The following is a 23212-nucleotide window of genomic DNA, read 5'->3' as shown; positions in this document are numbered from 1 at the left end:
TTTGAGTTGAGGGTGTGCTTTGAAAAGGTTAACGTGAAGGATCATCATTTTTCCCTTAAAAACTGTTGTATAATCAATTTTTGTGTCTGCTTGCTTAACTGCTGACAGACCTCTAATGTGATTCCCCAGTATGGAGATGCATTGAAAAGCTATTGAAAATGTGCCAAATGCTCATTATGGTTATATCACTTAGAAATTAATTTCTAAAGGAAAACAGGAGTCATTGCCACAGTTGACAGTTATTCACTTCTGATAATTACTTGCGGTAGCAGTTCACTGGCAAGCTCCAGGGCGCGAGGGTTATCAGTTGATCCTGACGTTAAAGCAAGGCGTTGGCTCATCTGAAAGGTCTGACTGTCACAGAGAGCCGCGCGGCTCTGCGCTGCGGAGTTGTGCAGGGAGCACTGATCTATTGCCATTGTCATTTACAGGAGATTAAACTCCAGGACTGGGGTTAGAATTCAGTGTCTGGATACCAGCAGGTCCACTGGAAAGGTCACAGCTCTTTTCTTGAAGCAGTGTTATTTCTGCAGGCTCTTGGAGTTCAGGAGCAGTTGTTTATGCAGTAAGTGGCAAGAAAAAGGAGTAATTTCCATTGATTTTAGCTGTCTCTCAAAAATGCAACAGGAATAATTAAATTATTATTCATGTTTAATACTACAGCATACAAGGCAGAGTTACCCTATTGGGTCATTAAGGGTCAGGCTCTATGAATTGCCTGTACTGCTTAAGGGATTATAAGGATTTCGAACTAAACACAGTTATTTAAAAGGACCAATGTTAGTATGAAAGTTTGCAGTAAAATTATTTTCTGAATGGCTTAAATGTCAGATAAGGACATTAATGCCTTTGGCTGCAATCATCTAATTATTTTTATGGCATTTTTTCATTTGCAATGCAGTGAGTATTGATAACAGAAGGCATCTTTATTTTGAACTTCTTAAGAAAAGAGTGACCTTTTGAAAGGCCAGGTAATCAAAGAACAAGCTTCTGTGAGCCACGTTGCTAGTAGTTTTATTAGGCATCTGTAGTAATGAGTCATATTGGAAATTTAAGCATCACGTGCCCATGCCATGATCTGAAGTGTACTGCAAAACTGTCCCTGGCTTATTATGCTCACATTAAAAGCAAGACAAAGGTAGTGGTCTGAAATCAACATGCATCACAAAAAATTAAAAACTAGAGGAAAAAAAGGCTTGTCAGATCTTTTAGATTGTGTTTGGAGGCACTCTTGCAAATATCAGACACACTTTTTCATGTTTATCCCTTTTCAGAGAGAAGACATGGGCGGATGTACAGTAAGAGTCATAGTAGATGAGTCAAGGGATATTGCTGCCATTGGCCTTGGTGTGAGTCTACACCTGTGTCTGTGTGTATCCTGTGATGACTGGCGTCCCCTCCAGGGTGTATCCTGCCTTCTGCCCCTTGCTTGCCAAGATAGACTCCGGCTCCCTTGAGCCTGTATTGGATAAAGCTGTTGGAAAAGATGTGGATGGATATCAGTTCACCTCATTTCTGGTTGGCATGGTGCCTAGAGCTGCTGCTTTGTAGCTCCATAGTCCTGGCTTCAGTTCTCACCTGTGGGTCCTTTTGTGTAGAGTTTGCATGTTCTCCCTTTGCCTTCTCTAGGAATTGTAGTTTTCTCCCACCTCACAAAGACTTGTTGATAGGTTGACAGACTATACCAAACTGCCTGTTTTGGGGCGAGAGTGGAGTCTCTTAACTCATTAATCCCTGCTTTTTGAGTTGCCCTACTACAGTGCTGATCCTGACATGTTTGGGACTATATAGCCAAACATCAGTTACTGATGCTTTTTTGTTTAAGATTGTTATTAAATTACAGGTTTCCATTCCTTTCACGTCTCTTTCATGATTCCAGCTGTATGTGTTTTTAACAAAATACCTTCCCAATTTGATGTTATGGCATATTTCGTTCACACTTAGAATGCACAGTTTAAATCTCTGTTTCCGACCCACTGCATTACCCATTCATACTGTTATTGCTCTGAAAACCTCATCTCTGCCCAGCATTAGAGAGCAGGTGTGTAGGGGTGGGTTGCTGTGCTGGAGGAGAATGTGACCCATTCAGAACAGCTCCAAATTACGTCAATAAACAGACATTCTGCCGAGCCAGAGATTTAATTAATGCCGGAGTTAATAGCAAGCAGTACAGTATGTCAGCATTACTAAAATATACTACTAAATTGCCTGTAATTGGCTTTTTCTTTTCTGTCTAATTATAAGTTGCAAAGCATTAATACTTTCAAAAGTCTTAGAAATTGCTTTTCTGATTTTGTTTAATTATACTTTAAAACACTGATCATGGTGTTTGGATACAAAATACGCATTGCACAGCAGTTCTATCCAATTCAATTTATGTGGGCAGCAGGCTCTCATACAAATTGAACTGACCAGGCAGGAAAAAAAAAGATTAATATTATTTTCTGTTGAGTTTCTTGGAAAATGCTAATGAATACAATTATATAATTAACTTGTGTCGTCTTGCTACACTTCTTTGAGTAAGCAACAAGTATAACGCTAATACACACAATGTGAAAGGTTTGATAGTCTCTCATAACAGTTAATTTTATGGTTATTATATACTATAAGATTAAGTTATATGGAGGTGGATTGAGAACTACTGTAGCTAATAAACAAGAAACAGCAAGTGATGTCAAGGGGCATGACCTCTTACTGGGCAGATTGAAGACGTTCTCTTTCAGATGTATGATCAAAGATTTAAATTCTGATATAGTCAACAAACATTTTCAATTTATAGATAATACAAGAAGACGGTGAACAGAAAAACACGGAAACAGACACTAAAAAGGAACATTTCGGATGCACCAGAAGAAATGCTTATCATACAAATTTAACTGTGGGTAACTAAAACAGCCTTCCCAGACTGTTGGTTGGGGCCGAAACTCTTGGCTGTTTCACAAAAAGAATGGATAAAACTTTAACATCACCTAAACTCCTAAACAAGCAAGATGGGTCAAATTGCCTTATCTCATTTACAGTCTTTCTTAGGCTCTTAAGTTATTACATCTCTCTGTGTATGTTAAATCAAGAAAACGCAGGGTGAAGTGTCTGCTTTCCAGATTTATGGTTTGTATACAGGAGCATTCAGCTCATAAATCCTAAAATGGATAAAAACTGCTATTCCTTAGAAGTTGTATGTGCTTCCTTAGGTGTACAATGACAAAAGTAAGACTGGATAAAAATGGAATGTGAATACAGCATCTCCAGATGTACAAATTACAGCACATGTACAGTATTCATGGCTGTGTTTACCTCTCTTCTTTGTTTTGCATTATGCTCTTTTGCTCTCAGCAGTTTGCTGTAACCATGGTAACAAAGTGTGACACAAAAACTAATTTTTGGTATGATGGTGGACTAGGCTGAGAGATCATCAGTCAAGCTCTGTTTACATGTGAAGAAATGCAAATGATGGGAGGGCACATGATCTATCTTGTTCATTTAGTAATTTACAGTAGATAACTGAAACTAAGATGTTGTACATTGGGTTCCAGTAGTTCTAGATTTTGGGCCTTAACCACTTGACTTTTGCTTAAGGCCCAAAATGTGATGAAGTTATGGGTTCCAGATACCTATAACTTTTTTTTATACTGAAATGTTTCCTATTCTTTGTCATAATTAAATTCTCTTAGCTTCTGTTTTGACAGTCTGTCCTTATTTTGCTAGTGAATGTGAAATAATCCCTTGGGTTCACCTTCTGTATACCCTTTTTTATACGTGGAAGTTTTTAACTCAGGTTTGGGAGGGACAAGGCCAATTTCACCCAGCTGTTTTAAATCACTATATATATACTCTACTGTGTATATGTCTCTTGCAAACACTTCTTTTCACTATTTGTTACAATCATCAATTCTGCAACAAGTGTTGGACCAGCTCCAAATAACAAAAAAAAGAAAATTATTCTACTTGTCTTGCATTTTGCCTCAGGCATTATTTGTCTATAGGTGGACTGTGCTCCAAGATGCAAAGAAGAGAAGAGAAAACAAGAAGGAATGCATATTATATGTCCCTCATTTGCTTCGTTCATTACTTCATTACTTCTTTATATTCTTCAGACTACAAAAAGCAGAAAGAAATATGTTATACTTGTCTCATGTCTTGTGGATTAATTTAACACATGGAGAATGTGCTTTACAATTATAAAAAAAAAACACTTTTAAATAAAAAGACAGAAGGAAGAGAAAACTTCTACTGTATGTGTGTGTCTCCGTGTAACTTTTCAAACTCAACAAGAAAACAACCTACACTGTAAGACAGATGGGAAAAAAAATTCAGCTGTGTCCTTTTTAAAATATATTTCCCTTTCTGTATTGATTTGCAAGTATGCTCAAAGAACTTTTGGACCCAAACAAGAATCTCCAGCCTCTTATAATCAGCCTGCTGTTTTGTCTTCATCTGTTGCTGAATCGGTCCTGCTGCATTTTCCATTACTTTAGTCCCTGACATCAAAGACCGAACTCTAGCTAGGTGGCAAGGGACTCACTGCAATCATGCCATTCCCTTCAAAAAGGAACATTTGAATTTTTTTTCTCTCTCTACCTCTCTGAAGACCATAACAAGCAGGCTTTGCCATCAAGCATTCATCCACCTCCAGCAATTATGTCACCCAGCACACAGCTAGACTGCAATTATCAAAAGGGCTCCTGTGTTGCCCCTACTGCCACCCTCAGGACCTTTCACTCAATCTTGCCCCTTTGTTTTTGTTTCTCTTAACATTTGCTCTTCACAGTGTGGCTCTGTTTTTCCTGCTATTTGTTTACTATCCCTGCTGTTTCTGCTCTCTCTCGTTTTTCTCATCTTCTTGTTCATTAATTTAATCTCTTTTCTGTCCTGTGCTCTCTTGTGCTTCTATCCCTGGCATCCAACGTGGCCCAATCGCAATGTCTTAGGACCCTCTTGGTCCCTGCTGGTCCTGATGTCATTCAAAGTAATGGGTCTGTCCGGCATCCTAGCTTCGGCTCAGTCCGATGGCAACCTACAGCTTCTAATGTCTGCCTTCTCTTACTAACACGATTTCACCTTTCCTCTTGCCACTATCCCCGGTGTCCAACACCGCCCAATGCCTTTGGTGTCTTGAGCCCCAGGTTCCTGCCTCTCAGCCCCTGATGCTCCAAATGCCACTCTGGATCTGTCTCCGGCATCCTACAGTATCTGTGACCAAGTAAGCGGGTTTCAAGTACTGGCATTTCCCTTGTTGAATTATATAATTATATCCATTGATTGTCATCGTCTTTCTTTGGGGTCTCAGATAGAAACAAATGTTTGTTCTCAAAGTGGCTTTCAATTAATCAATAGTCAGTCGGTGCCATACATATCCCAATCTATTTAAAAATCGGTGAGGCTCTCCCTAGTTCTGAAGTTCTGTCGATTAATTAGAAATGCCTTATCCTGACCACTTTCACCTTTGCAAAATTTCAACAAAAATCTGGATTCTTCACTGAACAGCTTTTTGAACAGCCTTCTTAGCAGTTCCTCAAGATATTCTTTAGCATTTAAGAAGATGTATCTGGTCTTTACACGCATAGACTTGGACCAGTACTGATGTCCTGAAGCAAGCGTCCCTGCGGCTTTTCATCCTGTACCTGTACGTTCCTTCTGTCTGTTTCGGCACTGGTGGTTTGGGTGGGGTTCAACCCTCCTTGCCCTGTAGCCAGGAGGCTTTCCCTTAACCAAGCGGGTTAAGCTAAACCATATTCTTAAATACTCACTTGGACTAACTGTAATTATAGAAATTTGAAATATAAAAAGTTACCATATGGTGGTCACAATACCCCAGTGGCTCTATCACATCTGTTCTTTTTATTTGTATCCTGGGTGTTTAAAATTATTTGCTCAGTAAGATTATTTTCTAACTGGTGTTTTTACAAACTGACTTAAGGAGGAATCCTTAACAAAGGCCACCACATCTGTATTCCCTCTCGCAATATCCCTGTTTACCTGTGGAAAGTTGAAAACCCTATTTAACATAAAGTTAGCTTTGAGTAGGGGGTCTGCATCAATTTTCACGAGCTATACAAGAACAAGGAAAGTTTCATTCCACGTTGAAAATAGACAGGAGAAAGAACTTTTCAGATGTAAAATCTTCAGGTGTAAATAAGAGACAGAAAGGTTGCAGGGATATAAAGCATAGAAAAAACAAAAGAGCAATCAGAATGAGTGTCCAAATGAAGAGAAATTGGGGGATAGATACGAAATGATGAAATCTGTAAATGAATATAGAGTTTTTTTTAAAGAAAAAATAATCATTGAGACAAGGAAGAAGTGAGATCCAAGTTTAACAATAATCTTGTGCTTCTGGAGTAAGAGTCCTGAAATCTTTGTAAAATACAGACAGAAAGTTCAGCGGAATCATGGCTAGGAGAGAGACAATGAGGGAACTATCAGCTCTGAGAGCTCTTTGTTCCACGCTGGTCTGACATACACCCTTCAACAGTCTTCCTGTCTCATTGATGTTAATGGCAGGACATTTTAAATTACTCATTACACAGTGTTCTCTGTGGTGATTTTGAAATGGCCTGAGAGGCCATTTATATGGGTGTTACTAGATTCTAGATAAGCACTGGTGATGCAGCAGCTTCTGTTTCTGGAGAAAGTGCCAATTGTGGATGGTTACTATGGGTGGTGAAGGGAGCCATGGATAAGAAGGTTGCTCACATCTGGTGGTCTGCAGTATGAGATGATAGGTGGGTCTGAGAACAAGGTTCCACTTGAGGGGTATCTGTTTGGAATGGAAGAGTTCTCTCTGGTGATCCTGAACATAGAGAGGGTGTTGCAGTGGAATGTGGTCCTGGTGTCATGCTCACACGGCTTGCTGGACTGCGCGGCGAGCTAGTGGGGGCGCGGCAGCCCGTGACGTCGCCTCCCACCCGTCTCCCATCTCTGTCCGTTTGCCCCAGGCAACGAATCACCTGGACTCGGTTTACTGCCCCACCTTCCGGGTGCTCCTCAGAATAAATACTTACACTCGGGAAACAGAGGCTGGGTGGGAGGTAGGGAGAGCCCTCCAGCGTCGTCTCTGAGCTGGTCCCCCGTGTTAGGCTTGCCTGTTTCCTAATGTGTGCTTTGTTCCTGATTGTATTCCCAGATTACCCCCCTCAGCTTTGATTGCTGTGTGTCTCTGGCTTTGAACTCGGACTGAGCCCTGGACCTATCTGCCGGATCTTCCCCGGCCTTGTCTGCTACTGTGTCTCCCCCGGTTACGTCCCTTCCCTTCCTTCGTTCGGATTTTCACCCTGCCCCGTGTTTGGCCTGCACTGCGCTCTGTGTTCCCAGCCTGTGACAGCAACACCCACTCAGGGCGCACGACCCCTGCTCAGCCCGTTTCCTGTACTCTGCACTCTTCTCCCAGTTCCCCCGTGTTTCAGCTGCCTCTTGCTCAACAAGCAGTCCCGGATTGTGCTCCCAGTCCCACCTCTGGAACGTGTCTTTATACCTGGGTTTTAAAGTGACCTTTATAGTTCTAATGTTACCTTTGCTACATTCCTGAGCTCATCACGAAGTAAGCAACTTGTTCCTTTGTCTGTTGTCTCTAGTGTGCCCCTACTGTTAAGACCTTAAAAGTTTTATTTTCTAGTTTAACTCACAAACAGTATTCAGTATGTAAGTGTATGTACTATAGGTATTCAGACAGTTCTTATGGTACCCCACTTTGGACTTTACAAAATGCTGCATTTGCGGTTCTTAACTTAATGTTGTATTTAAACCCTGGACGTTCAAACTGTATACGTCTAAGAATAATAGACGGTACAGTAAATGCCACCAAAAGGTGAAGAGAAAAAACTGATTGATTGTTGATTGCATACGTTTTCAGACATGCAAAGGCCATATTTGGTGGAAACATCTTTGGCGGCAATTGCAGTTGTAAGTCTTTTTGTGTAAAAAAACGTTGTACATAGGCTTGGTGCAGTTTTTGGATATTTGTCTTGGCAGATTGTCATTTTGGTCGTCTCACTGTGCTTGGGGGTTGCTTATGTGCAGCATTTTTCAAGTCTCTCCACAGATTCCCAACAGGATTGAAGTGGGGACTTTGACAGTGCCACATTGTTTCTTATTCTTAAGCCATTCAAGTTAACCCTTGTGATCTGGATCATTATCCTGCTGAAAGGTGAATTTTGACCCAGTTTCAGGTCCTTCGCAGCTTTTCCTCTTAAATATGCTTAAATTGTTTTGTTCAATCTATGTTTCCATCAGCTTTGACAAGCTTCCCAGTTTCTAATGCTGAGAAGCAGAAGCACTGTAATGTGTGACAGTAGGGATGGTTTGGAGTAGTGATGTACTATGTTTGGTCTGTGTCAGAAGTAATGGTTTACATTTTGATCAAAAAGTTTCAGTTTTGTTTCATCTTTAGTTTAAAGTATCACTTACCATAGGGATAGTACTGTAGCGTTCTCGGGTTCACGTGGGTAGGCGCCCTTGCCGCTGCCGCCTCAGGTCAGCCCCCCACCGCTGGGGACTCGTACCCGGGCCTCCGGAAGCACTCAACAGGGACCCAGCCAGCTGAGCTAAAGGGAGTTCTCCCCTCAGCCCCGCGGCTATTCACAGGGAAGGGCAGTGACGTCACCTCGCTGGTAAGCCGGCTCGCACAACCTCTAATGTCGGCCGTATGCGTTACAGTACTATTTTCAGTTCCATACAAGCCCCCTGTATTGTGGAATGACCACAATATTGTTGACCCATAGATATTGTCTCCCATTTCAGCCATTGAACTCTGTAGCTCTTACAAAAATTCCAATGGCCTCATAGCGGCCTCCTTAGCCACTTTCCTCCTTGCTTTACTGTTTGGACGATCTAGGCAGTGTCTGAGTGCTTTCCACTTCTTAATGAACTGATTTCACCGTGCTCAAAGGGATCTTAAATCATGTGACACACTATTATTGCACACAGGCAGAGGCTATTCAGCTTCTTCTGTGGCACATTAAGGTAATTTTGTGCACTTAATTTAGGTTTGCCACAACAAAGGGTTAAATACTCTGCACATATCTTTTCCCCAGTACATTGGTGCCCCCCCCCCGATTCGGATACAACACATCCTCCTCTTATATAGGTCACATTTGTTCTAGAAAACCCCAACATGTTAAATTTCCTCTTGATTCGCTTGCATGTGGAAAATGGTAGAATTGCTATAAAGACCTATAAATGTTCTGCCTTTTAGTTTTCAAGCTAAAACCTTAAATTTGTCAGGCAGAATTGTCAGCCTACCTTTTTGTTTGATATTTGTTCTTATTTGGAGCAAGATAACTTATTCCCTCTCACCTGCTGTGCTCTTTCTTAGGGAGGTCTTAGGCACCAGACAGGCAATACACTGTACAATATATAAGACTCCCTGTTGTTCTAAGAGAAAGTTTGCTTTCTCTCTGTCAGTCCTAGACGCATATCAGGCAGGACTTTTTCCTGTCTTTTCAAATTGGCTAGGTGTATGTTTTTCACATCTGAAAATAAACCTTTAATATTTCACAAGCTTATTTTGCTACAATTTTTTAAACTTTTTATTTCAGTACAGATTAAATTGCTTTATATATAACCTTCATCTGTTTTCTTTATTTGTCCGAATCCCTTTCTTAAGTCCTAGCTGCATAGTTCCTAGCTTTGTGAAATTGTACTGTATATATAGAAAAATTACCACAAAGGTAGAACATGCAAATTTAGATATTCAACAAGTGAGAAATGAAATATCAGGAAGATCCATGTGATACACTTCAACAAAGTGTTACTCAGCAGCTGTTACTTCAAAGCTGTTTCTCCTGTCCACACTGACATCTCTACACGGATGTGTGAGTTCAATGACTCATAGCAAACAAAATGTTTTCTTTCATTTTACCCCAAGACCTTTTAGCCTTACAAGAGACCACTGAATTTTGATCACCAGTATCCCTGAGTCACTTACTGCTCCTGTCATCAGGTAGAAAACATGAGCTGCTGATGTGCCACTCCTCTCTTTTGTTAGACATCACCACACCCTTGCCTGATGTGTAGGTTATGTAATTGTGGTCTTTATTAATTATTAAACTATAAAATTAGTGCCTATGAAGAACTGTACAAAATATATCAATATGGAAAGAATCATGCATGGCATTAAAGAGTTCAGTGATTCTAAAAGGACAGAAATTCCATGTTCTGCAAAAAATTTAACTTGTACTTCTTTGTACAGTATATGGGAAAAAAAGCAATTAGTCATGCCAGGTCAGATCAATGAGCTGTTTTGTCAGCAGTGCAATCTTACATGACTGTTTCTGCATTATATGTAGCTATGGTACAATCTTCTTTAACCCTTTAACATTGCATTTTTAAGAGCTTTTGCAGGACATTGCAACGCAGTATTTTACATCAGGTAGCAATTTATCTAAACAAGCATGAAATAGTAATGTGAGCAGTACGCAAGTCATTAAAATAGGCGTTTGCATGATTGGTTTTCATTGTTGTATGTTAAAGTGTTTATCACTTTAATCACTCTTCTAGTGATGTGATTGGTGGTGGAGAGACACAGTAAGGTGTGTTGGGTATGCTGCCTGATGAGTTACCTAGAAGTTTATTCTGTGCCATATAATCTGATTGCAATAATCATAGACCTAGATTCCTTTCTGTCTTTAGCTTTCCCTTCTCCCTCAGACAACAGCTACAATTCAAACACTAAAGAGTGAGTAAATTTCAGTCCCGTGCTGGCATGGCACGGACACCACACTTTCATGAAGCTACAGGAGTGTCAGGTGGAAACACAGCATTAAAATCACAAAGTTCTCCAGTGCAGTGAATGACCACAAGTCATGCAAAGTCATAAAGCAAAAAAGAGGGGAAAAAACATAATATGGTAAATAATGTTGCCCCTTCAAGCATGATAGAGGCAGTTTTTAATCTCCATTGTGACAAAATCAATAATATCTTCTGGTGGTTTTAGAAATGAAAATACAGATTTCATTATACTAGTTTGTACCCATTTCCACATCATCCTGCTCTTCAGGATTAGTGGTTCTCTTCGGCATGCAATAAAATCCCCTTTTGAATATGAAGGCAAACCTGTTTCATTGTAACCGAATACAGGATTACTTAGCTAGTTCATCCTGAAAAAAAAAATCAATTCAGCATTAAGGGATGAATGATTTAGGTAGCGATTATTATAAAAAAATCTAATAGCAGATAAGTCTGTGGATCACAAAAAATAATATACTTTTGTGCTGGGTTGCTACGTTGTTCTTGGTACAAAATTGATTTCTCAGATATAAAATGGCACATTATCTTTGCTGGCTATGAATGTTGATTTCACGGTCTTATAATTAGGAAAGACATGAATCTAAGCAGTAATTAGGAATGTGATTAATTCAATGTAAGTAATTATATTTAATTTGCCCCATAATCTCCATACAAAAAATATAGGTGTACAGCTAACATCTTATTTCCAGCATGTGAAACAGTTTTCTATTTCAATGTAAAGTAATAAGATAATATTTTAGCTCATTGCTCTTAAATGTTTTTGTGCTACATTTTTCAATCCCATTATCCCAGCCATTATTTGAGGAATCTCTTGTTTTGAGTGTTTGGGGAGGCAGGGGATTTACAGAGGCTGGTTTTGAGCAAACAGATGGTAAATGGAAATCTCCAGAAATCTAATTTCAGAAATCTCAAATAATTTGTTTATATTAGATCTTTCCTGCGTGGAGTGACATTGAAAAATCGCTAAAGCTGACCAAACAGTAGCCAGACATCAGGAGGTACACTTTCAGCTTATTTACCCACTTATGATCACCTGGCATTAGTCACATAATAAAACTGTTTAAAGCTGCCGTGCTGTGTCAATATCGCTCTGCAATCACACGAGACAGTAACATGTTTTTTTCCCTTCCTAATGAACTGTGGGAATATCAGGCTGGGGTATCTGCCCCCACGGGACTCACTAGGAGGTGCTGATGAGTTTGGGAGTTTTGTTGTCACCCCCCCACCCAAAAAAAAAAGCCACAGGCTTTACAAGTTATATATTATATATGTTTTGGTAATTGTTGAAAGATAAACCTTTCACTATGAAACCTTATATATGCTGTGGGACTCCATGCAAACAAGTCTGAATCACAAGAAGGCAGTTCGTTTTATAATAATCAAAATGGAAATAAACCTCAAGTGTCTCTGTCGAGAAGACATTTACTATAAGTCTTTAGAGCACACGTAGTTAGTATTATTCCAGTAATTCTGATTTCATGTTTAAACATAACTGCATTGGCTCTTAGATTTATTTACTGTATGTGTTCAGTTTGAAGAGGGGCTCTTATAAATCAACCAGAAGGAAAATAAAAGGACAGAGAGGTGTTTTGGAGCTGCAGGGTGTGGCTCAGAATACCTAGTTTGTTAAATACCAGGGGAAAGTTTGAATAATATAGAGAAAATATGACAGGGAGGGCATGTTCATAGCAATCCTTAATCAGATCTCTAGAAATCTGAAAGCTGGAATCGCATGTTAAGAGCTCTTTACTGGATTCTGTCTAGACTTCTGTCTGCTTTGGTGTTAAACTCTGAATGCAATTCTCTACTCCATCATTAACAAGGGAAAAAAGAGACGTTTTTGGCAAAATAGAGTCCCGAAGTTTACAGTACCCCAGTCTGTTATGGATCCCTTGTCTGAGCTACTATAATTGCAAGCCATTCTTTTCATACTGTATGTCTTGCCTTAAAAGGGAAGAGTTTTCCGTGGTCCCTTGACTTCTTTGATCATACTAATCTCTACAGGTCTAGACCAATGCATCAGCCTTGTTCTTCCTCACAGAACGAGAGCTGCAGAACTCTGGGAATGTCTGAGAGGCCTATATGGTCTTCCATGTGTAACTTAAAGAAATTGCCCCAGTCCCTCTTACAGTCCAATGTAACAACAGTTCAGCACTACCCAAGGGGATAAACCTAAATTATGAGCCACTTCCACTTTGCCCAGAGAGTCATCTGAATGCTCTCACACAAACAAGGATCCATTTATTCAACATTAAGTGCACTTTGATTTAAAAAAAAAACTGTCACAATGGCTCATTAGAACTGCAGAGGTTATATGAAGATAATGTTGAATACCATTTGAAATAGAAACAAAGGTGCTATCTATTTCTCTTTCCCATTACCTTTCAGGTATGTTTTCAAAGAGAAACAGTAAAAGAATGCAACATATTCTCATATGATCATGCTGTTATAATCAGCTTATAGTTAACAGGAGAATAATTTTAGCAATGCACGTTTAAATAAGCATTTGCCAGGCATTTTCTATTTGCTTGATAGCCTGTTCATGCTTTCTGCTACCTTTTCTGGTAGTACAGTAGGTCATTGATCGAGGCTGTAGATTTTGTCTGTTTTGGCTGAAGAATAGTTAGTCTTCTTGAAGGAGTAGGAATTCCTCGGAAGTCCAAGTCGAGGTCGTGGGGGAGACAGAACCTATCTTGGCAAACAGCGGGCCATGCCGGACACTCCCTGGATGGGACAAGCAGTCCGTCGCAGGGCAGAGGTAGACACACACACTTACACCCGGGCTGATTTTCCCAGAAGCCAGTTAACCTAACGGCTTGTCTTCAGACTGCGTGAGGAAGTGACCATGCTTTCAGTGCTAGCCACTGCCCTACTGTGTCACCATACTGTCTTGCATTCTTATTTTTAAAAGAAAAAAATTAGCCTTCTTACTTTGCTATTAATATCAGTCCCATCAGAGTTCTGTTATTTTTGTTTTGAATAGACTTGACATCCTCATAATGTGAGATACAGTATAAATGCTAATTGAACAGCTTTCGCAGACAGCATGATTAGATTTTTGATTGACTTGTTATGGACGTTTTTTTTTCCTCAGAGCTTAGCATGGCTTAATTATAGCATTAAAAACCTCCTTGATTGTTTTCTGCTTTGCTTTCACTTAATTTGCTAATTTCTAATTCACTGCATTTAATCTGCATACCGGAGGCCTCACTCATGACTCCCCTGACAACACACTGAAATGTCACTTTCTTTGTGGTTTCTGAAATAATATTTTTAATCATCCAGATGTAAAAGGAGAGTAGATTAAAGATATTATTCCTGAAATTGAAAATACTGAAAGTGCTCGACGGATGTTACCCTTGACCCCTGAATCATAAAGAAGACTGCAGGTTTGTAATAAAAAAAAAAGCTCATAAGAATATAAGAATGATTAGGAACAAAAGATGGTAATTCAGACTTTCTGGCTTGTTTACTTTTCAATGGCAAATTAATCCCAGGCTCTCATCTAGCCATTTCTTAAAAGGGAACCAGAGTCTCTGCTTCAACAACATGATTGGGAAGTTTATTACATACTCCCACAACAGTTTGCATAAGGAAGTGCATCCCTGTCTTAGTCATATCACAGAAGTGGCTGGAGGGATAAAAGTTAGAACAGAGTGCTCGAACACTGTCATCACTCAAGCAAATGAAGGAGCTCTGTCAGCATTTTCATGAAGGGAGCATTTCAGACACTCCTTATATAGCGCTTATCAATGAGTACAGTGACCCCCAGTGACACATTCTCACAGTCCCATCTGTAGACTGTGTTTTTCAAGACTTCTGGATGATTGATTACAGAGAGATTGTTCCCTTAGCTGAGCAGAGATTGATACTACAAAGATCTTCCAAAAACTTAGAAGCACCCCGTACTTGAAAAAGACAGCCATGGTCGACAGATGTTCATTTTCTTTTGTCTATCCTTACTTCATTTATCTCAAGACTGTCACCTTCCCAAAACCTGTCCAGTCAATTTCAGCAAAAGCATAATTATTTACCTTCATCAGCAAAATTCAATTAAGAAAACCCAACAACTTTTGCACTTTTTACTGGGCTAGATTCCTGCTATATGGGGTCAGCTCACTGGTATCTTTTGTCTTTATTTTCCATTAGTAGATTCCCTTAGGCCTGTCAGTACCACAAAACTTATCTTCCACACTGCTCCAGTCCATTCAGATTTCATTAAACACTGCCTAAGAATGGCATGGCTGACACTGTTTTGAATGACTGAGGCAGTATATTTTCACTTGCTGCTCCCTGTATGTGAGTTTCCAGCATGATATTAGACAGACAAAGGGATTCTAGCTGACAATGACAGTGTGTCATTGCTTTGAATGGAGTCTTGAAAGGTTGGGATTTGCAGTCATCTTCCATCAGTTTCAGGACACTGTATTAATAGGATACATGATTGTTAAACAAAGAATCTTGTCCGAGAGCTGTAAACACCATGATTTAAATGATGTGGAAGATGGAATACTGGCCTATATTCATCAAGTATGTTTCCGCCTAATCGATGACTGTCATATTTTCTGAAGGCAGTATACATTCATATAAGCTATGAATTTAATAAAGAATGATTTACACACACAACATCAGCATTTATCAAACAACCCATACTGTATGTCTCTGTGCCCTAAAGCAATTTAGCTTTAATTTCTACATACAGTATATACATTTTAAAACAAGGATCTCTTGTTGTGCACTGTTTGTTAAAACATTCTTGGGCCATTGCATTATTCTCTAAAGAAATAACAAAAGAGTATTCCTTTTTACAATCATACATTATAGTCTCTATATTACATAAAACATAACTTGCATAAATACAGTATATGGAAAATATGTATGTACTGTATAACTTGGATATATACAATGTTTGGTTAATGTTTTCACATAGATATTAAATAATACTTGCTGATTCTCAGTACTTTAATATTATTTACCATTCAAGGGGAGAGAAGTGAGTCACACTGGAGTGTAGATATCAGATAAACACATTACAAGTGTTGTGGTTTGACAGAAGGTTTGTTCAGCAGTAAACACTTGTTAATGGTAATGATAGGAGCACTTATGCAATTTCCTACAGTACTCGTTGCTCCTGTATGTTTCAGATTATATGGAAACCTGGAAGTAGATGTCTTATCTTCACTTCCATACATATACTGTAGTTTTCAATTCACCATCATTGGGTCTCTCACAGGCGGCATAGTGGTGTGGTGATTAGTATTGCTGCCTCACAATGTTGGGGTCGTTGAGTCGGTTCTGGTTGTGGGGTACTGTCTGTGGTTAGTAGGTATGTCATGCCCATGTAGTGTCCCTGTGAGTTTCTCCCAGGTGCTCCGGTTTTCTCTCCCACAGTCGTCGTCGTCTTTTTTTTCACAGCCTTAGTCCCAGACTGTCCTGGGGTCAGCTGCTTTGGTTGCTCTTCTCCACTTGTCTCTGTCGAGCACATCTTCCTCACTCACTTCACACACCTCCATATCTTTTCTCACACAATCTATCCATCTCTTTCTAGACCTGGCTCTTCTTCTGCCTCAAATTCCATTACCCTCTTTGTTACTTCCTCAACGTCCCTCCTCATGATATGTCCATACCACCGTAACCTCGCCTCTCGCATCTTCTTAACCACATCCACCACCCTACGTCGTCTACGGATTTCTTCATTTCTGATCTTATCCTTCATTGAAATCTGTAGAATCCATCTCAACATCCTCATTTCAGTTCTTCTCATCAAGTTCTCTTCCTTCTTTCCAACTTTCTCTCCCACAGTCCAGGAGATTAATTGTGGGGAAACTGGCCCTGGTGTTAGTATGGATGTGTTTGTGTCCACCCTGTGATGGAGTGGTGTTTTATCTGGGGTGGTGTGCCCTGCACCAGGCTTTCTCCTGACCCAGTATTGGATGTAGTTAGAAAATGGACAGATGAGTCTCTCACTGCACTGCGCCATTCCGTGCTTGAATATCTTTGTGACATTCTACAGTATGTTTTTGCCAGGGGAATTTCACAGATACAAGACTTACTGTTCCCATGCAGTGGTTTCTTTGATATTATTTAATATATTCTTTATTAGAAATTGAATAACCTGAAACCATAGAGGGCGTAACATTCTGCGTGAATTTCTCGCTATGAACAAAAGCAAAATAATTATGCCAGTAAGTACAAGATTATATGCAGGACAATATATACAAAAAATGTCAAAGAAAAAGGAGAATTGTTTTTTGTGTACAATATTAAGCATTTCAAAATTTGCTTTCAGCAAAGAGAATGTTTTATTTTCTTTTTTTCCATTGATCTCAGACCATGAACCACAGTATTAATTACTGCTTTTAGTTTTTGGTCCAAAGCCCAACAAAATACATGTTTTTTGCCCAACAAAATACATGTTTTTTCATATGAGTGAAATGCAAGAAGAGGAAGACAAAAGGACATAAAATCCTTATGCAAATGCATAACAAGACAAGAAAAAAAGATTTCTTTCAAGTGAAAAATAGAATAAGCCTATGCAGTCTCCACTGCAATTTAGAAAAACAACTGCTGGATGTACAGTAGGCCAAACATTATCAGAGATTATACCACAAAAGGAGAAAAAATGATAATGGCTCTCTATCTTCATTCAGATAAATGATATACAGTATTACTACTGTCTCTTGTCACAGGTAGTGTGTGCCAGAAAATTATTACTAAGGTGCCAACAGTGATTGGATGCTAAATGTGATGATTTCAGCATAAATTAACCTTCAGTCTCTGTACAGAATTATGCAGTGTCTTTATGTATTGGTGCATTCTCATAGTGCAATCTGTTCCAACCAGCAGATTGCTTGGAGGTCACAGACGATGCGTATATGGGGGCAATTTTCATGCATGTGGTGACAAAGTTGAGATGATGATGAGTAGCTCACACAGCTTTAAAATGATTTAAGTGGTCATCCTAACAGCACGGCCAACCCAGGCCCAAGTGGAGCCACAGTATTGCACATTATGTTTGAGCTTTAAGATGTCTATATACATGGAAACAATGTTAATTTGTGTTCATTGCATTACAGTAAGTGTATCGATAAGACCATCTTGCAGTTCAAGGCTAAAACTATACTTTAATAGTTTACATCTTAAAAGGGTATTTGTTGTAAATGTATGTAGAGAGAACATCAGACCTTGCGCTGTTGTTGTACTCATTTATCTTCTTTCCTGAAACCTAACCACCAACGGTCCCCATCCAGCTTTAGGGAGCTTGGATAATTTTGCGAAGAACAGTGGACAAAACTTGTAGTGTGCAGATGTGCAAAGCTGGCAGAGACTTATCCAATAAGAATTATGGCTGTAATTTCTGATGCCTCTTTCAAATGACTCAAAGGGTTTGAATAGTTATACAGTCAGTTATATTCGGTTTTATATTTATAATTAATTCAGGAGGATCTGTATTTTTTTTCTCTTAGGGTGTATAATAAAATGGTCTCGACATTTGTGACGGTTCAGTGCAGAAAACTGTCATGAATAGCCAGATTCACATATAACCTCTATGCAGTTGAATAATGTACTACAGTATGTAATATGTAAGGTTAAAAGACATAAGTAACCCTCCCATATATAATAATCAAATATTAACGCATTGGCTTTCAGTTAATTAAAATAACACTAATCGGCTACAACAAACAAAAGTAACCACAAACTTACAAACGTATAGTTATCAGTTAAAATAAACATGAACCCCTCCTCTGCGTCCAGATGCCTGCACTTTCTCTCTCTATCTCTACGATTAACGTGCCCCCCTGTACGAAAACTATCCGTGAGCCTGTAAGGTTCAGGTTTGTGCTGCTGACACGAATCCAGGTGCCATTCAATAGTAAAACAAGACCATGATGAGATGTGCATGCTGGGTAGTACTTGGACAGGTAGAGACTCACAAGCTAGGTTCATCTCATGATCACAGTATGGTGCGTCACTAATTTGAAAGTTGTGGTTAACACCCTTAGGCTTGGTTTCCTTTGCTCTTCTTTCATCTAAGACTGCTTCTGCCCAACAGAATCACACAAAAGCGAATCACAACACAGATGTCAAGACTCTACTGTACATTATGATTCCATGTTGTAACTCAATAAATGGTAAAAAAAAAAAAAATCCAAGGTTCGTGAATGCTTTGACAGCCACTGTATATTCAGAAACTACCATGGGGCTACTGCTTTCGAACCCATGAAGGATTTCACTTCAAATCCTCCAGTTAAATGGCCTGCTGCATAAATAGGTTTGGATATACAGTAGGTTAACGTGGCTACAAAATCATCTAATGTAATCTGGGACGAAACCAGAGAAGGGTGAAAACCCACATGAACATGAAACGTGTAATCTGTAAAGAGACATCCATGGCTAGATTTGAACTTGGGCCACTGGACCTGAGAGGCACTAGCTGCCCTGCTTTTAAATTAAATCCTGAAATTAACATCAGTGTATATTAACTGTCATGTGACATTCTTCCTAAAGTGTTCATAGAGCTGTTCTTCACTCCCAATTTGAACAGATGCAGTAAGATTCTTAGAAACATGGCTACATTGGTCATTCTGAAGGCATCCATCAGAAATGACTTCTTGTCTTCCCCCCTTGCCTATTTGCTTGGATTTTTTTTAAATAAAAAATCATTTGCAACAGAAATGGCACTATTTAATGGCACATGTGACATCTTAATGAGGAGATGCTTTTTAAAAGTACTCCTCGCCACCTCGACTTAATTAAAAAGCATTTTGTTCTCTGGACACCTGCTACTATTTTAAGAAAGAAATACCGAACATTTCCAGTAGTAATGAGCAGGTGCTAAAGGGGTGAGTCAGAGTAGCCTTCCAGATCACCTGCATTTTTCTTTTTTCACATTTTCCGTCTGGCTTATAAGTTTGAATGCGTCATACATAGACATTTATATTGCCTACCAGCTAAAAATTCCTTCAAAAACATAGCCAGAAAAGAAGCAGCAACTTTCATTGGTCATCACCCTCACCTAGAAATGTTTTTGCAGAGGCAATTTTTGCTTTAGGAGGAACACAAGCCATAAGACCCTGGAGCTCTGGATGACCAGAGCTGAGGAAAGCTGCCAGGAGGAGAAACATTGGAACACCATGAACCCCAAAACAGGATGTGAAAAAACAACTTTGATCCTTGTGGGCCAGCTGGTTTCTGGTTCTTTCCACCTGAGTTCTTAATTACCTAATTGATCTAATTATTTATTGAATTGGAAAAGTAGATGCCTTTCCTTGTTCTTAAGAACCTGGAGATTTAAAGAGCTATAAATCTGCTGGACAAGCAAGCTCAGTTGGCATGGAATGCCACAGGTTCTTTGGCTGTTTGAACTGCCATTGTTGTCTGAATTGTACCGAGGGTTGGCATGCCACTATATTAAAACAAGATCTTCTGCCGAGGAGCTCACCGAATAGGCTCTGCACAACCATATTGTGGCACTGTCAACTCCTGGTTCTGCAGGATGTCATAACTATTCATTCTCAAGCGCTAGAGACCAAGAAACAAGGGTAAAGATAGAAAGGTTAATTAAAGGTTAAAGGTTAATTGGTTCAAAGGCCCTCCAGGACTACTAGCAATCATCACCAACAATCTGTGTTCACTCAAAAACTAAACACAAGCTCAAAGACATGAGTTTGGAGAAGAAATCAAGACCAGAAAAATTAACAATAATTGGTAAGATAAAGGAAGGTTCAGTGCTGAAGTAAGAGTGAAATATTGCACATTCTAAGCTTACCATCTTTTTAATGAGTGACAGCATTTGGAATTGCAGTAGATCTTGATATCGACTGTAGTAACAGTACCTGCAGATTGCATTATTGAGGGAAGGTCTGTGTGGTGATAATGTACACAAAAATGGTTTGATTCTATTTGGTGTTTAAAGACAGCGCAGGCATTTTAATTCTTCCAATAATGAAAAGAGTGGTCACGGTAAAAAAAAACAGTACAGCATCAACAAAGAAATTGATATTTAAATTAGTCTGTTTCAAGCTGATCATGAATTCCACTGCTGGACATTATAGAGTTTGAACTCAGTTTTCTAACAGACCTAACAGTTCAAAGTCATCAAAGTTCAGGGCTAGGTTACAATATTTGTTTTTAAATAACAGATCTTTGCGTAAAATGTGCATTTGGAACATATTAACTAAAAACATAAAATAACTCAATCTTTTCCCATAGGTTTTGTTTTATATTGTACAGTCCAGTAATCATTTAAAAACTGATCGTATTAAAATGACTTATAAAAAGGGTTGTGATAATTGTGATGGAGCATTGTGGGAGATAAAAATTTTAATTAAATCCACTGCCCCCTTGCTCCTACGCATGACAAGGAGAGAAAGTGGTGTGAAGCTGTCAGAAGTACCTCCACTGAATCACAAACTACAGCACTCTGTGGCACAAGACCGGGCTGACACTGCATCGCCACTTCATCCTAATTTCTGTGGGTTCACAGTGCTTTTTACTCCGAAGTGTCATTAGCACCTGGATGATGACAGGATGAAATTTATATGCCAGCTACTGTTTATCCAGACATCATCAGAAAGGCACTTCTTCCTGGTGAAGGTCAGGAATCCTAGGGCACACGACAGGACTACTCACAAGACATACGCAGAACTTCAGAGATGCCAATTAAAATAATAAACAGGTCTTTGGAAGTATATTGAAAAAAAGAACTGACAGTGGGCTAAATGTTAAATAATTTTTACTGTCTCACGTGCTTTGGAGTTAAGACGTGTTTTGCAATAAAATAAATCCAATAGGAGTTTATGGGGAGGCATCATTTTTCAGAATTTCTTTGAACCACTACCTTGATTGAAAGAAAAAAACACCCCCATGCAATCTTTTCCTTTCTCTCCCTATTTCTGTTTCTTTTGCCTCCTTTTTCCACCTCTCTAAGATGTTTCAAGTAAAATAGAAAACCAAACCTGGCAAATTGGAAAAATGATTAATGATTTGATGCTTTGGAATGGATTTAGATCCGACAGTACTATGACTTAAGTGGTCTCCTTTATTTAGGTCATTCTGCAAGTCAGCTTGTGTCATCTCTGTGTAAACACTCACTAAGTGCAACGGAATTGCTCTTTGCGTCTGCACAATCTTGATGTACTGTAGCTAGTCGCCACAGACTCTTTTCACTTCATCTTCATATTAAAAGGTCTGGCAGACAGTTTTTAGTTTCCAGTTGGTTTCCTAGCATTTTGTTTATACCTGCAGCTGTCCAAAAATAGTTTTTCCGCATTCCCAAATGGTAAGAGCAAACAAATCCCACACTGTAGTTCTTAACTAATTTGGTCTGCAAGTTGCCAGCCAGACAGCTACATCCTTTTCTGACTATCCAAATCAATGTTTAAACTGTTTCACTCTACCACAGTGTTTTTACTGTCAGGTTACAGTTCTTGCTGTCACAGTTTCTTAGGATCATTTTTTTAGTTCTGAAACTTTGCTCCTACAGCATCAAATCTCCAACAAAAAATTAAGAGCTATGTTTCCCACACTCTTTTATACAAAAGAACTGCACACCCACTTTATCCCCAGTATTCTCATATCCCCCTGGGAGTTGTAGTTATTGGGCACAGAGTCATACCCAAGGGCTCCAAAATGTTGTCATGACAAAGTTGGATGGGGTATCCATTTTTTCCACACCCTGGTTCCATAGTATTCCTCTTCTGTTACCCTGCCCCATGTTCTGTAAGAGTTCCCTTTGTTATGGAGAACTGGGAAAAATATTTAAGTATAGCAAACTTTAACATGCATATATAATATAGCAGTTTAAATACGGTCTGTTTATTTTATGATTCAAAGTTAAATGTTACTTCAAAAGGGCAATACTTAAAGTAAGCTTTCTTCTGCTGTCTGACGTAGAATGTGACATTAATGTTTTGATATGAGTTAACCATTAGAATAAACTATTAAGAGCCGTGAGTGGTAGGATATTTCCCCTTTCAGGATGTGGTCCTATCCAGAGAGCTGACTCTGCTGGAGTTGCTTAACTTTTACTTCTGTCCCTGAAGAGAACAGCGACTCACCACAATGGCCTCTGGGAATCCTTTCGTGGAATGAAAAGATAATTTCTAATTACAAAAGGAAGCAACTGAATGAAGGGAGCAGCTGGAGAGAGAGAGAAAGGTTTTCAAATCCCTACAGGCTTCTATTTAGTTTGAGAGCCAAGAAGAGTCCTAATCTTCATGCACTGCTTCAGTTACCAACAGATTGCCTTATTAGATTTGTTGGTCAGAGATTTGGAATCACACAAGGAAAGGAGAAAGGAACTGGAGAAGGGAGATTATGTTTTGTAGAAGGAGCAGGTGGGCGCCAGGTGGTCTGTAGGAGCAGAGGAGTCTTCAGTTCCTGTTCACTGTTTACTTGTACAGTTCAGAAAAGAGTGGATGCTTTGTTCCTTTTATCACATTGGCGACAGGCACTGTGTAATTGTAGA

At 39.3% G+C, this 23212-nt stretch overlaps 1 protein-coding gene across 2 annotated transcripts in view; it reads left to right on the top strand.

The window, feature by feature from the left end:
* LOC102698488 (calcium-activated potassium channel subunit beta-4) overlaps positions 1–23212 on the top strand; it is a 45811-nt gene that overhangs the window by 4099 nt on the left and 18500 nt on the right. The window contains exon 3 of one of the 2 annotated variants that reach the window (XM_069192292.1): positions 1275–2432. The exons of the other annotated variant lie outside the window; for it this stretch is intronic. Coding sequence (XP_069048393.1) covers positions 1275–1457 — 183 coding nt within the window. The 3' untranslated portion in view covers positions 1458–2432. Of the gene's footprint in view, positions 1–1274; positions 2433–23212 lie in introns of those variants that run through there. 2 annotated transcript variants of the gene reach the window in all.

The sequence above is a fragment of the Lepisosteus oculatus genome, chromosome 7, assembly GCF_040954835.1.
Source record: "Lepisosteus oculatus isolate fLepOcu1 chromosome 7, fLepOcu1.hap2, whole genome shotgun sequence".
NCBI classification, from domain to species: Eukaryota; Metazoa; Chordata; class Actinopteri; order Semionotiformes; family Lepisosteidae; genus Lepisosteus; species Lepisosteus oculatus.
The sequence above is the reverse complement of the archived record's forward strand: the minus strand, read 5'-3'. Positions and strand labels throughout refer to the sequence as shown.